This window comes from Mytilus trossulus, chromosome 2 (genome assembly GCF_036588685.1).
Source record: "Mytilus trossulus isolate FHL-02 chromosome 2, PNRI_Mtr1.1.1.hap1, whole genome shotgun sequence".
Classification (NCBI taxonomy): domain Eukaryota; kingdom Metazoa; phylum Mollusca; class Bivalvia; order Mytilida; family Mytilidae; genus Mytilus; species Mytilus trossulus.
This window is the reverse complement of record NC_086374.1, coordinates 19,799,643-19,815,522: the sequence shown is the minus strand read 5'-3', so window position 1 is coordinate 19,815,522 and position 15,880 is coordinate 19,799,643. Positions and strand designations below refer to the sequence as shown.

Below are 15,880 nucleotides of genomic sequence, written 5' to 3'. Positions count from 1 at the left end.
AATCGTATAATGATTGAATAAATAATAATTTTGATATATATATATATATCATTACTTTAATGTAAAACTATTGCATTTTTATAAAGTTATTTACCGTATTATGTTTACTGGCTGATTTTGATGAAAATTGAGACATATTTTGCAATGTTTTATGTATTTATCATTGAGAACGGTTTACGTGATACACACTAAAGATCCTTGACATTTAAACACTTAAGTAGGGGTATCAGACTGTTAAAGTGGTTAAATATGAATCTATTCATGCTGAGAGATTTAGGTAGAAATGATTGAATAGAAAGTTTTCTTGTAAGCTATAATTTCCCACTTTCACACCTGCTGTTCTAAGTATAGAGACAGACATATTGACAGTTGTTGACAGGAAGATTTACAAAAGTCAACATTATCAACCATCAGAGACTGACCACACAGACAACTAAATACTTATAGCCTAATGATGTAGTACATAAATTACTAAGTTGTACAAATTTTATTTTATAGCAAGTCAATTGGTTATGCACCTGTTAATACCAAATAATGATAATAAAAATAGAAGATAAAGGAGTTGAATTAAGAGGTCAATATAACAAACAACCTTGGGGGTGGGGCCACTTCAACACTTAATTAATAGGGGGTGTCACTGGGGTTCTGTTGCCCGACCTCTTCATATAATTTAGATTTTAAAAATGTATATCTTTTCATATATTTCATAGGTAAAATTGCAACCTTTTCCCATAATGCCTAAATGGTTTGGTTTCATGGGGTGTTGGAAAAGTGGAATAGTTCAGGCTTATATTCTGTGTGTAATGTTTACTAACAGCGTGACTTTAAGCTGTAAAAAAATTAGACAGGGTTTTTCATATACAATTTATTTGAACTTTATCGACCTTATTATATATTTCTGATAGTTTCCCCACCTATTCCCATATATTAAATCTTGAAAAAAAGTGACCTATTCCAGTGGCTTGTCCTATCATCTTGTATTAAGGAGGTGTGCCCAAGCCATCAACAAAAGACATTTAATTATAAGTTTGATGATCAATATAGGATGAACGTCATAAAGCATTACATTATATGTGAGAAGTAGCTGTACTGATCTTAAGTTCTTCCATGGTACTTTTAAAAACTTGCGTTTCAAGGCAGTTATGTAAAAAAAAAAGTCTCAAGTCTGCAACCCTCATTAAATAACTAGGTTTATTTAAGTAATATGAAGTTTAATGTTATAAGTCTGGTATGCTATATATGTGTGTATCTTCTTTTAAAGGAAATGTTGAAGACACAGATTATGGTGGAAATCAGATTTACCATGGAAAAGATAACGGATGGTTAGGTGGTTCTCTTGCTGTTGGTGATGCTGTTTTGGTAGGTTACTGTACATCTTGGAGTTAATTATATATAAGTTGATAATTGAGTTCTGATCACATGACAGTCAAAGAACAGCCCTTTTGTAATGGCCAAACCAGATGAGAGCTAGATTGGGACATGTCTTGTTAGTTACTTCGGTAAAAAACACATTTAAAATACATCTGATGGGTTCTATGATTCTTCAAACATTGTTTATAAAATTGAATAATATGGATTATGAATGAATTGATATTTGTGGTATAAGTCAATGAGACAACTATCCAATATCATAAATTACCAAAAGACATTGAGTGGTCAATATAATCTTTAGCAATGGAAAATTATCAGTAATATATTCCAAATCTGAATTGTCCGAATTAATGTTGTACTTCCATGAGGTTAAGGAATTTGTGTCAGATTTTCTGACTCCTTGGTTTTTTCCTACGATAAATGGTAAAATATTTTGCTTTATTATTTTTCTTCTCATAAAGGTCACTTACCAAAACTCATAAAGGTGTCACTTACCAAAACTTTAGCAGATTCTACATGTTCTAGATATTTGTAAATTTTAGATTATGAATGTATCTCTGTATTTAAGGTCCCAACCTTTTTCATTAACATTGATGAGAAAATAAACAACTTAGCAGAAGGTAACTAAAACATATAAAAACCATAGAAGGATGGACTCTAAAATAAAAAAAATTTAAACAATGATTAATTATATAAAAAACAAAAGTAGAGTATAGTAATATTGGTGGATGTACTTCACTGTAGATTTATACAGTAATGCCATTGACAGATCAGGAAGACACAATCTTGGGCAAAGCTGAAAAAACCTAACTATTTAAAATTTCACTGTAGAAAACAAAGAAAATTGTTGTCTTGCTTCAATCTATGAATTAGTTAATATAAGTTTATTCATAATATACTAAGACAGTGATTACTGTTATTTTACTAGATAAAAGTGAAAGCTTCTTGTACATCTTTTCTTCTATTTTCAGATTTGTGCTCCAAGATGGCAAAATAACATTGAAACACTTGAAAACCAAAGTCCTTTGTCCCACATGAATGGTATTTGCTATGAAATCCCAAGAGTTTTGGACACTTTTACCATAGGCAAATATCCATTCTTGTCAAAAGATAAAGATCAAAGGACCTTAAATGAGTCACATTATTATTACCATTACATGCATGGTATGATGGGAATGTCCGCACAATATACGGGAGATGTAAGTAGCTATGATGTTTATATCAATGTCCGCACAATATATGGGAGATGTAAGTAGCTATGATGTTTATATCAATGTCCGCACAATATACGGGAGATGTAAGTAGCTATGATGTTTATATCAATGTCCGCACAATATACGGGAGATTAAGTAGCTATGATGTTTATATCAATGTCCGCACAATATACAGGAGATTAAGAAGCTATGATGTTTATATCAATGTCCGCACAATATACGGGAGATGTAAGTAGCTATGATGTTTATATCAATGTCAGCACAATAAACAGGGGAAGTAAGTTGCTATCTGACTTTGACATTATTTTCAGGGTTCATTCGTCAAGTTTTTGGTTTAGTCTGTTTCACAGATACTATGAGTAATATCAGCTATATTTGGTTCAAGGAATGATTGCAAAGGAAACATATCGGGCAGGTTTCATCTAACCGTAACATTTTTTCATTAGACAATGTTGAATTATTTGTGGTATGGTCGTCTGAGTGTCAAAGTGAAATTTCAAGGTTTTTGTCAGTTTATCAGATATCTATAACAACAGAACAACTTTATTTTGTGTATGGGATGATTGCTTGATGAACATATCTGTCTGTTAGTAGGGTTAGAGTTTATCTGACTGTTAACATATTTTCATGGTGCACTAGTCAATGTTAAGGTTTTATGGGTATGTTTGTTTCTCAGACACTAGAAGCAATAGGTCAACTTTATTTGTTGTTGGGTATGAAATTCACATTATCTTGGCCACCAGGTAGAACAAACAGAAACATTTTCTCTTCAAACATTCATTCATGGAAAGAAATTGAAATTTTGAATTTGTTCCAATTCTTTCATACATCACCAGCATCTTAAATAGGAAGAAGACACATCAGCTACTGAATTCATGGACACTGAAATATAGTACCATATTTTTGTTTCAAGTCTGTGCACATATTCACATATTAAATGCCCAAAAGGTTATTCAAATATATCTATACTTTAAAATGAATCATGAGATTACGATTCAGGTACTTGCCACTCTGGGCTTGCAATTTACTTGTTTTCTATATTGTCTTTATTTGTTTTTTATTTATCTTTTTCAGACTGATGAAATAATGCTTATTGGTGCACCAGGTTTACGTGATGCATCAGGTATGTATGTCAAGACCGATGATCACATTAGTAGTACAATTGATAGAGAAATGTAACAACCGGTTTATTTTAATTTATATATACATATTGCCCTTTCTACACAAGTGGAGGGGCAATATATATTATGGTATGTCTGTCTTTCCAATATCAGTATAAACAGTTGGTCTATGGTTGGTTAAAGTTGGTAAGTAAGTGATAACATAAAATGTGTTTGTTATAAAGTGAATTGTATAATATGTATCCCAAATTAGGGATTGATTCCAGTACAATGAATTTTTAACTGGTAAGGGATTACATTGTATGTATTGCCATGCAATATTCAGAATGCTTGTTATTTTTATATTGATGCGTAAACAGGACCGATTGACTCACAAACTTCAGACCTAATTCAGTGTGTGAGCTTATTTGCCCAATTTTACATGAATAACCTCTAAAAATAATTATCTGAACTGAATACTTTTTATTTTAGTTTGTATTGTGTGCACATAATATGAAGACTAACTGTAAACATATTTCCTTTTTCTTTCAGGTGGTCTAGTTGAATTTGGAAACAATGTAGTAAAAATTGCATCAGAATCATATGATAAGGAGAGAAACAATGATTATTTTGGTAAGTACATTTTATTTCAGGTATAAAGAAACATTTAATTCTTGCAGCTTACTTTCAGAATTTTTTAGTTTGAGCTTTATAACATGTATAAGGTACATAAACATATGATAGGTTTAAATGACTGAATCTTGAACCTGATAACACTTTATAAATCTATTGACTTGTGTTCATCAGATATGCTCTGTAAGCAAAGGATGCTTAAAAAATGGAGTAGCTATATGACTAAAAGGGACATAAAAGCTATATAAAAAACCAAATATTTTGCCTAAGGAAGTTATAACTTATGTTACATCTATTTACAGGGTATGCTCTAACATCAGGGAAGTTTTTAGGAGATGGTGCTAATTATATTGCTTTAGGTGGTCCACGAGGCAATAGTGGGACAGGACAGGTAAGAATCACTTTATGCAGACCACTTTCTCTTAAATTCACTAAGGCTAGTGCATAATGTGTTCACGAGGTAATTGTGGGACAGGACAGAAAAGAATAACTTTCTGTAGTCTACTTTCACTTGAATTCACTAAGGCTGGTGTATAATGTGTTCACGAGGTAATAGTGGAACAGGACAGGTAAAACTTAACTTCATGCAGTCCACTTTCTCTTGAATTCACTAAGGCTGGTGTATAATTTATCCAAGAGGCAATAGTGGGACAGGACAGGTAAGCATAACTTTAGTTAGTCCACTTTCACTTGAATTCACTAAGGCTGGTGTATAATGTGTCTAAGAGGTAATAGTGGGACAGGACAGGTAAGAATAACTTTATGCAGTCCACTTTCACTTGAATTCACTAAGGCTGGTGTATAATGTGTCTAAGAGGTAAAAGTGGGACAGGACAGGTAAAACTTACTTCATGCAGTCCACTTTCTCTTGATTTCACTAAGGCTGGTGTATAATTTATTCAAGAGGCAATAGTGGGACAGGACAGGTAAACATAACTTTAGGTAGTCCACTTTCACTTGAATTCACTAAGGCTGGTGTATAATGTGTCTAAGAGGCAATAGTGGGACAGGACAGGTAAGAATAACTTTCTGCAGTCTACTTTCACTTGAATTCACTAAGGCTGGTGTAAAATGTGTTCACGAGGTAATAGTGGGACAGGACAGGTAAGAATAACTTTATGCAGTCTTCTTTCACTTGAATTTACTAAGGCTGGTGTATAATGTGTGCATGAGGAAATAGTGGGACAGGACAGGTAAGAATAACTTTATTCTGTCAACTTTCACTTGAATTCACTGAGACTGGTGTATAAATTGTCCATAAGGTAATAGTGGGACAGGACAGGTAAGAATAACTTTAGGCAGTCCACTTTCACTTGAATTCATTAAGGCTGGTGTATAATGTGTCTATGACGTAATAGTGGGACAGGACAGGTAAGAATAACTTTATGCAGTCCACTTTCACTTGAATTCATTAAGGCTTGTGTATAAGGTGTCCAAGAGGTAAAAGTGGAATCACAATGATCTAATTTATACTTTAAATAGTAGTTGCCACCTGATCTTATACCAAGAAGGCACTTATACATTTTGTTGTTTTGTATCTTAATCCATTTACAAGAAATATATTTTTTTTTTATATATCAGTTAAAAAATTATGACCTTGTTATAATTTGATGTCTGGTGTATTTATGCATTTACATGAAGATTTTGTATTTTGTTTGAATATTTCAGGTGAAAATTGTGAAGTTGGTCAATACATCATTTTATGAAGTGAAAGCTTTAGTCAATGGAATAGAGGTACATTGTATTAGATTCAGACAAAATAATATAAACTCTAACATTTTAAATTGTATTAAATATAGATAAATAGCTAACAACATCATAAGTTTGATTAACTGTTCATTAACATGGTAAAAAAGAATAGATACAGTTTTGATCCCACAGTAATTTCTTTATTGCAAACAATAAACACTAGTAGACTCTTGTGAAAACCTTTAGAATATCCTTTTTACATTATATAAAATAAGGTATTGTATGATTGCCAATGCTATTCTCTACCTGTGACTAAAAAAGAATGCTTTAAATTTGTGTAACAGTACTTTTGAAACAATTTTCTTCTGATTAGAGAAACAAAAAAAAAAGGATTTTTTAACATATACTTTATATCTAATTAAAAAAAAATCATGGGTGCTTTGTGCATGAAAATTGGTACAAATAATCTTCATAGATAATCAATCTGAATGCCATTTTAAAAACATGTACTTGTATTTAATCTTTGATTAAAATCAGTAAAACAAATGTAACTTTTTGTGTTACAGTTTGACTTCCCTGAAAAATAACATTTGTTTGTTAGGAATGTCATTACCTCCCCTGTAACTGTAGCAAGTGCCCTAATTGTTAAAAAGGTCTCGGATAAACAAGGTCTCAAGTATTGTTTCAATATAACATATCAAGCAGTAGTCAATTATAAATACAAATTGATTTTCACAGCTTTTTAATCATTAATATATATATAATAGATTTATGTTTTCATGTTTTGTTGATGCTGGAAATATTAAACAAATTAGTACATTACAGATACATGCTGTTTATAGTTTGTCTTATATATTCAGAACAGTTGTATAATTCTTAAATTTACTTTACAGCCAGGAAGTTATTTTGGTAGTGTATTGTGTGCTGTTGATGTTGATAACACAAAGAATAGTGATGTTCTGGTTGTGGGAGCGCCATTTTATGGTAACCTCACACAAATCAATATAGACGTAAATAATATCAACCAGGATGAAGGAAAAGTTTATGTGTATGGTTTTGATAGTACAAGTGTAAGTTTTTATGATACATTGTAAGTGTACACATATAGTTCACAGTACAGCCTTAAAAAAATGATGAAAACCAAAACTGCATAGTCAGCTATAAAAGGTCCAAAAATGACAAATGTAAAATGATTCAAATGAGAAAACGATCGGCTGATTTCTGTACAAAACAAAGAACAAAACCAAATATTACCTACAGCAACTAATGACTACCGGTAACTTAGTCTGGGTGAACCTTATTAATCTGGGAATAAATAGATTTGAATTAAACATATAACCGGTTTTATAGAGGAGAAATATTTTAGCGTGGAGGGTTAGTGGGCCCTTTATATATTATGAAGCTATATATTTGGTACATTCATATACTTTTAACATGTCAAACTTTTTATATTGCCTAATTTGCTTCTTCACTGGATGGTTGGCCTAAGTAGTAGAAATACTGTATCTTTAGCCTGTCAACACTAAGGTTGTGAGGTTGATTCCCGTACATAGAAGGTCTTTGTTGACTAGGATTATCAGTTTCCTTACTGAAAGTAAATTGGTCTCTTTAAGCCCTCTGACATCCTCCACCTATAAAAACTGTGCCATGAAATAGCACAATATTGTTGAAAGTGGAGTTAAATACTTATCAATTAATCAATCAATCAAATGGATATGATGAACTTCTATAAGTAGAGGACAGTACAACAAATAGCAGTGACCATATGCATCAACAATTGACTGTTGCCAAAAAAATAAATATAGAAAATAACATACAAATCAAAGTCAAACAACAAAGAAGAACACATGGTTCTGATAGCCTGTAACTTGGTACAGTTACATAATGTGTTGGGATGACCATATGTCATAAAGTTAATCACACAATGATAAACATGCACAGTCCAACTACCAACAGAATAACCACTTGATGAAGAAAATGAAAGATGGCATACAATTCAGAAAGCAGGGTAAGACAGTACCTTATCCTACAATGGTTTACTTTAAAAAAAAAAATGTGAGTTGGATGGAGAGTTAGCACTCATACCACATCTTCATATATCTAAGTATATTTCTCTTAAGATATCTTGTCATTGATGTAAATTGTTGGGGAGCAATTAGTTGAATGTAAATGTTATTGGCTCTGTTTTGCAGGGTATGTTCAAAGAATTACAACAGCTGAGTGGATCTAACACTAAGAACTCCAGGTTTGGCTCAGCTATTTGTAGCCCAGGAGATATTAACAATGATGGGGCTTTAGGTAAATAACTTATATAATCAATTGGTATTGGAAACCTATTTAATATGTGTAAACTCATAATTCTAATGCAATTATTTTGTATCAATGGTTCTGATTGGATGACAGATAGCGTACAATTCTCTAACCTTGTCTATAACTAACGAAGCCGACATTTTGAATTGCTGAATGTATTGACATGTAATTTCTACAATGATAAGCCAAAAAACTCACATGTTGCAATTAATTTTTTTTTTTTATCAAATTTTATTACAATCTGAAGCAGCACAGAAGCCAGAAAATGCCCGGTGTTGATGGTTGATGTCAGAAGCATACCTATGACGTCACCTAGTGTAGGGACCAAAGAAGATAACAGCTTTTTCGCAGAATTTTCTTTAATGAAGATTTTACACTGAAATAATGATTGAAATTTAATTGTGAATTTGTTTTGCATTAGAATATAGATAACTGTATTGTATTTGAAGCTTTGCGGACGTTCGTCGGTAGTTTTACTGTCGCAAATACCCATTTACCTGTCTTCGCTATGTGTCGCCAGGTAAACTAAATTTGCGACAGTAAAACTACCGATGGAAGTCCTTTTAAAAGCTTCAAATACAATACAGTTATCTCTTAAATATTATGCTTTCTGAAATAGGTAGGAATATAACATTGCCTAATAATTTAAATTATTTCAAAAATCTGTTATCCACATTTTTCTATCTCTAGCATTTACATATGGATAAGTGCTAAGGAAAATAACAGCTAGCTATTTTAAAAGATACTATGTCCATAAACCAATGAAAGTACATTTTTTGATAAGCTTGAATTTACTACAATGTAAAACTATTTATAATAGGATAAAATTAGAATATATGTTTATTTTTTAGACATTGCCATAGGAGCCCCATTTGAGGAGGATGGAAAAGGTGCTATATATATTTTTAATGGTTATCAAGGGAAATTTTGGCATCGTCCATCACAGATAATAAAGGCTAGTTCCATTAGCAGCAACCTAAAAGAGTTTGGAATGTATTTGTCACAATTTAATATGGATGTGGATGATAACTTATACAATGGTGAGTCAACAAACTTTTACAATATATATATATCAAGAGATTAAAATGTGGATTTATTAATTTTGTGCCAAAACAATTTCAAAGGATACACTTTGTTGCAAAAAAAACGTTTTCATGTTATATGATTAATACATTTGAATCTTTAAGTTTCTTCAACTTTTTAAACCAAACCAGATACAAACTAAGTTTACTAATTGCTTGAAGAGTTGTACCCATCTTCAATTTTTTGAGGCAATAGATGTCTTGGAACATCTGAACTGTTGAGAAAGAATCATCTAGTTTGAAAATGATTTCAACATTGTTTAGACTCGGTGAAAATTGATGGTGGAGGACTATTTTTCTGATTGATTGATTGATTGTTGGTTGCTTAACGTCCAGTGCACTATTTTTCTGTTTTATAGTTATATTTTCATGGATAGTTGATGAAAAAAATGTTTTTCTGCTATTTCTGGTTTATATGTTATGTTTTATTTTGTAACATGTTATGTTTTATATACCGTATTTTAATGTGTTTAGTTATATTTAAATTTCAGATCTGGTTATAGGAGCTCCAGGATCTGATAGTGTTGTCATGTTAAAATCTAATCCAACAATATCCATGGAAGTCAGTCTTAAAACTAGTCTTGTTAATCCAGTTAACGTCATACAAGACGATGATGAGAGGTTTGCCATCCAAGTCTGTTTCAAATATACAGGAGATAAAAGTTCACCACCAGATGTCAGTAAGTTTTTAACTGTCTATCTTCATTGATATGACATTGCCCATCTTTTTGTTGTTGACATGAACAGTCTTGAAGTTATATAAGGACACACTCAACTTTCACAAACATTTACACATACACACTGGTACAGATATGAATACAATAGCATTGATGCATACAATTTTGTACTTATTGATAGATATGGACCATAATTTGCTATTGGGCTCCGTTTCCTATAACTATAGAAAAGTGATAAAATGTGAATTACTGTAAGAAAAGTTGTAACTACATCTAAAGATGCCATTATTTTTATCAACATACAAGTGTATGCTACTCTTCCCTAGAAAAAAAATTGAAATATAAGAATTACAAAGATTCTACAACCGTATTTTTGTGTCGTTTCTCGCGTTACTTTTTGCTTCCGAAGAGCATAACACTGACTGATTTATAGATAATCGTCATCGGCAAATTCGTAACTTTTCCTTTCAAATAACAAAGAACATCGACCAATAAGAATAGTGAGAAGAAAGTGCCGAGAACTATAAGTATTTATGTAGCAGATGTAAGAACAGTGGCGTGAATTTTGTGTCCGATTTCGTAGCGCAAATTTTAGATGATGTAATCTGCTTTGTTGTAATAGAATTCTTATAAAACAATATGCAAATATGAACTCTCGCGAGATGTTCAAACAGGTAAATCAGAGATGATTTACATTCTTGTTTTGATCTTCGTAATAATTAAGTAAGAAAGTGACGTTATCGTTATGCGTTACATTTCACACGAAACAGAAGTCCAGTTATTTATTAAAATTGTTTTTGTCCTTAAGTTCTAATCATTTCCGGTCATACGTGAAACATGTGACTAACATGTGATAACGCCATTACGGACGGATGTACGAAATACTATGTCTAAACATTTTTATTCATGTTCTGCAAACACTTATCAGAAACGCAATAAACTTGTCAAAGGAGAAGTAAACTTTTACCATGCATGACTTGAAAGGAAGTACTTTATTGATTTTAGCCCACTAAAGTAGGTTAAAATGTGGAAACCATGTAGATGGTGTACAGGTCACAAGTATCACATTGTGCCTATTTTAAAGATTTTAATTCCAAGTTAAAAGTTTTTTTCTTTACTGGATTTAAAGAATGTTACATTGCCAATGATTTGGAATAAATTGTATATAACTGGAATATCAAAACCAAATATAAATACATTTTTTTGGCTTAAACATCAAGATACAACGATTATGGTATCCTGTATCAATGAAGAAAATATGGAAAATTCTGAATAAATTGTACTAATTGTTTTCAAAACAAGCACATATTTAGGAGTTTTATAATACTGTTACATTTAAGATGGATTTTAAGAAAAAGTATACTGTTCAAATTATTTTAAGCAGATTTTGCAATAAAATAAAACTAAAAAAATGCTTTCGGTTTCTTATGGTTTCCTGTCAGGTTTAAAAAAGCTTTAATATAACATTGAAAATAGATTTTAAATATTAACATGAAGCAAGTAACACTAGTAATGGTGTTTATTTATGCCTTTTGAATTATATTGTGCAAAATAAAGAAAATAAAGATTGGTTTCCTGTTTGGTTTCATGTCATGTAAACGGTGAATCAAAATGTATTAATTTTTTCTCGAAAAACTCAATTGTTCCATTCTCACTATTCTAACACCAGCACAACCCACAAAATAAAAGTTAAAATTTTAGAACTTATGAAAAAGGATACAAAAAGAAACCAAAGGCCGAATACCAAATTATGGTCCATATACACATTTGTCAATAGCATTTACATATACAAAACAGAGCCTGTAATTGGTTGTTTTTTGTTGATGTATTACATATTTGTTTGTCGTTTATTTTTTTTACATTAATTAGGCCATTAGTTTTCTGTTTGAATTATTTTGCATTTGTCATTTCTCTCATGTTGAGAATTGTCTCATTTGCAATCATACAATATCTTCTTTTTTATACTTATACATGGACATACAATTTTATCAACAGCATTGACACATACAATCTGGTACATGTACTGATATATGTTCACAAAAGAGCATTTACAACTCTCATGTGCCTAATAAATTACATTATTAAAGGTTAAGAAATAAGATCCAGATGTAAACAAATACATGAAATAATATTTTATTATTAGGAGATTTGATGTAATAGTTATGTTAGACACATGTTGTGTTAGGCTCTGATCCTGTCCATAACGTTATAGTATAGTATTAGGTATCTGTTTTTCTTATTTCCCCAATCATATTGTTCATAATATTGTTGTAAAATGATACCCTTTATGTGTTCTTGACATAAACGTTTTGTCAATATCCTTGACTCATACAAACTAGTACTTATAGTTTTTCATAACTTTTTCAGCAGGTATTTTATTCTTTATTTTTATGTTTAATTGCATTTAAGGTCAGCAATGTTTATGACTTGATTCTCCACTTTTTTTGCAGTTGTGAACTACACTGTTTTTATTGATAATAGTATGACTCAACAAGGAATACAAGAAAGGATTCTAGCAGAAGATGGTAGTTACACAGTGGCAGGTGACAAGAAGGTCATCAAAGGTTATGAAATACCACAATGTTCTAATAATTATACAGTCGTAATACAGGTAATATCAGTGTATTAAAAACACTTTATACATTCTGATTTTATATTGTTTTAGGTTTGGCCAACATTTAAAAAAAAAAAATGGATCAAATGATATGAATCACAAAAAAGTCTAATTCATTTTTATAATCCACCAAAACATAAGTTTGACCTAAGTGTGGTTTCCCTTATTAAATTTTCTTAGTCATACCTCTGTTGTATGGTAAACTGTTGCCTTTTTGTCTGTCCATCTATTTGTTCATATATCTGTCTTTGCATATCTTGCTGTAACTCTAGAATGCATTCCAAACTTTATCATATTTGGAAGATTTCTAGATTGGTAATTCCAGAGTTATGAGACTAAAACATCCAAGACTAGGTATTTATTCATAGATCTGTTGCTGTGATTAGTGGAATAATTTAATTTTGTATTCCAAAAGTTCCTAATTTGAGTTTTCTTTTGGAGTATTTTTGTTTTTTTAAGTAGATTCACCTTTCTCTGGTTACCTAATTACTGTTATTGAAGAATGAGAGCACTTCAAGCCATCGAGCAATATCTAATAACAGTATACAGAATCAAATGTCATTAAGTTTCAAAGTGAACAAATCAAAACGTCAGTATGTTTGAATTTCTACATTGAGTTTTGCATGTTTAAAAGCGGGGCATCTGTGTCCCATGGAAAATTCTTTTATTTTTTTATCAAACAAAACTTATTGTACAGGATTTTTTGTCGAGCCTGCAACTTTTGTTGCAGAAAGCTCGACATAGGGATAGTGATCCGGCGGCGGCGGCGGCTACGGCGGCGGCGGCGTTAGCTCACTTCTTAAAAGCCTTATATTTTAGAAGGTGGAAGACTTGGATGCTTCATACTTTGTATATAGATGCTTCATGTTACGAAGTTTCCGTCAGTCACATGTCCAATGTCCTTGACCTCATTTTCATGGTTCAGTGACCACTTGAAAAAAAAGTTCAGATTTTTTGTAATGTTGAATTCTCTCTTATTATAAGTAATAGGATAACTATATTTGGTAAGTGCGTACCTTGCAAGGTCCTCATGTCTGTCAGACAGTTTTCACTTGACCTCGACCTCATTTCATGGATCAGTGAACAAGGTTAAGTTTTGGTGGTCAAGTCCATATCTCAGATACTATAAGCAATAGGGCTTGTATATTTGGTGTATGGAAGGAATGTAAGGTGTACATGTCCAACTGGCAGGTGTCATCTGACCTTGACCTGATTTTCATGGTTCAGTGGTTATAGTTAAGTTTTTGTGTTTTGGTGTATTTTTCTCATTCTAAATGCAACAGGTCTACTATATTTGTTGTATGGAATGATGTTAAGGTGTACATGTCTAGCGGGCAGATGTCATGTGACCTAAACCTCATTTTCATGGTTCAGTGGTCAAAGTTAAGTTTTTGAGTTCTTGTCTTTTTATCTAATACTATATGCCATAGGTCAACTATATTTGGTGTATGGAAATATTTTATAATCTTTATGTCAGTCGTGCAGGTTTTATTTGACCGTGACCTCATTTTCACGGTTCATTGCACAGTGTTAAGTTTTTGTGTTTTGGTCTATTTTTTTTCAACTATACCTAATAGGTCAACTATATATGTTGTATAGAAGCATTGTTAGCTGTACATGTCTGCCTGGCACGGTTCATCTGACCTTGACCTCATTTTCATGGTTCATTGGTCTTTGTTTAGTTATCGTGATTAATGTTAAGTTTATGTGACAGTTGTAATAAAGCTTTATACTTAGGACTATCAACATAATATCAATGATTAGTACAGAAGGCGAGACATTTCAGCGTGTGCACTCTTGTTTTAGTTAAAACTGAGATTTGATGTTTTATACTTTTAGAAATATAGAGTAAAAGATATTGTGACCCCTGTGACCTTTGTTGTCAAATATGCCATTAAGCACCAATCAGGAACAGGTTTGAATTGTTCTACAAATCCGTGCCCAGTTATCAGTGTGTTTGATGCTAAGAGGCAGGTTCCTGATGCAGATTTCTTCATAGAAGAGGTAGGAGATGTTACTTGTAAAGTTAACAAAGTGTACTTAATTATGTCATACTATGATTGAATGTTAAATTGTGTAATCATATGAAAAGATTCTGAATAGAAAATGAATAATAACATTCTTGTGACACATCATTTTAATATATTTCTATTAAGACTTTTACAAACAGTTTTCTTGCTTTTTCAAATATTGAGGTTTTCTAAAAAAAAATCTGTTAGAAGAAAGTGATATGCTGTCAAGTTGTTCACTTATAACTTTGTAAAATATTTATTCACTGCTGATAAATCATCATGCTTCCTTTTTGTCCTACTATTTATCTCTTATAAGTGACCTTGAAAACTCCCCAAAAATAAAGTTATTTGCATGGTTATTTTATAGATATATCTGCATTTTTGCTAATATTTAAATTCCTTAAAAAGCTGTGTTGATGATATGTATTTGAAGGCTTAGTATGTAGCTACAAACAAATGCGATATTATGGAAGAAAGGACACATGTCTTAACATGTAGATACACATATTTCATTTAATAATATTGCTGAACATGTTTTTGATAATTTTAATGTTTCAGAGGATTGAAACTACATTTCTTTTAAAAAGCATAGTAAGTTTGAATGCATGATAGGGAAATATATGGAGCATTTGGGACATGAAAAAAACTTACAAAAGTAACAATGTATAACATGATAAAACATATATAAAACTTAACTATTTGAAACAGTAAAAAAAAATGAGGAAACAGCAGAACAATAGTCATATGACATTTCAAAAAAGCAGAAGAGTATTTATGATTGTCAGTTGAGTTACTAACATTTAAATGTTATAAAATGTACCATAAAGTCAGTCTGACCTTTTATGTGGAAATTGAATCTAACGTTTTTTAAAAGACATGTATCACAACTTTTCAATTTATTACCCCCCCCCCCCCCCCCCTCTTTATTAGTTTATTGATAAGTTGCAGTAGAGGTATGCTGATCTGTGAGGATGTCTATCTGTATATTTATCTTGGTCTGTTATTTCTCATGCTCCAAAATGAAATAAGTTTGTTATGGTCCTGATTAGAAATTCAGACACTTCAAGTAATACAAGTCATTTGCATGTGAAAGGCTAGGATAAGCTGAATAATCTCAAATGCTGTTTAAAAAGTGGTCAATCATTTTTGGATTCTAACATATAATAAATGTATAATGC

General features: G+C 31.5%; 1 protein-coding gene across 2 annotated transcripts in view; it reads left to right on the top strand.

The window, feature by feature from the left end:
• Positions 1–15,880, top strand: part of LOC134706696 (integrin alpha pat-2-like) — a 43,623-nt gene that overhangs the window by 6,412 nt on the left and 21,331 nt on the right. Inside the window, exons 3-15 of one of the 2 annotated variants that reach the window (XM_063565868.1) lie at positions 1,262–1,359; positions 2,343–2,570; positions 3,660–3,708; positions 4,238–4,318; positions 4,621–4,709; positions 5,987–6,052; positions 6,901–7,077; positions 8,200–8,305; positions 9,169–9,357; positions 9,891–10,079; positions 12,527–12,687; positions 14,530–14,694; positions 15,261–15,293. In XM_063565868.1, coding sequence (XP_063421938.1) covers positions 1,262–1,359; positions 2,343–2,570; positions 3,660–3,708; positions 4,238–4,318; positions 4,621–4,709; positions 5,987–6,052; positions 6,901–7,077; positions 8,200–8,305; positions 9,169–9,357; positions 9,891–10,079; positions 12,527–12,687; positions 14,530–14,694; positions 15,261–15,293 — 1,631 coding nt within the window. The remainder of the gene's footprint in view (positions 1–1,261; positions 1,360–2,342; positions 2,571–3,659; positions 3,709–4,237; positions 4,319–4,620; positions 4,710–5,986; positions 6,053–6,900; positions 7,078–8,199; positions 8,306–9,168; positions 9,358–9,890; positions 10,080–12,526; positions 12,688–14,529; positions 14,695–15,260; positions 15,294–15,880) is intronic. The other variant, XM_063565869.1, reaches the window with a different exon arrangement.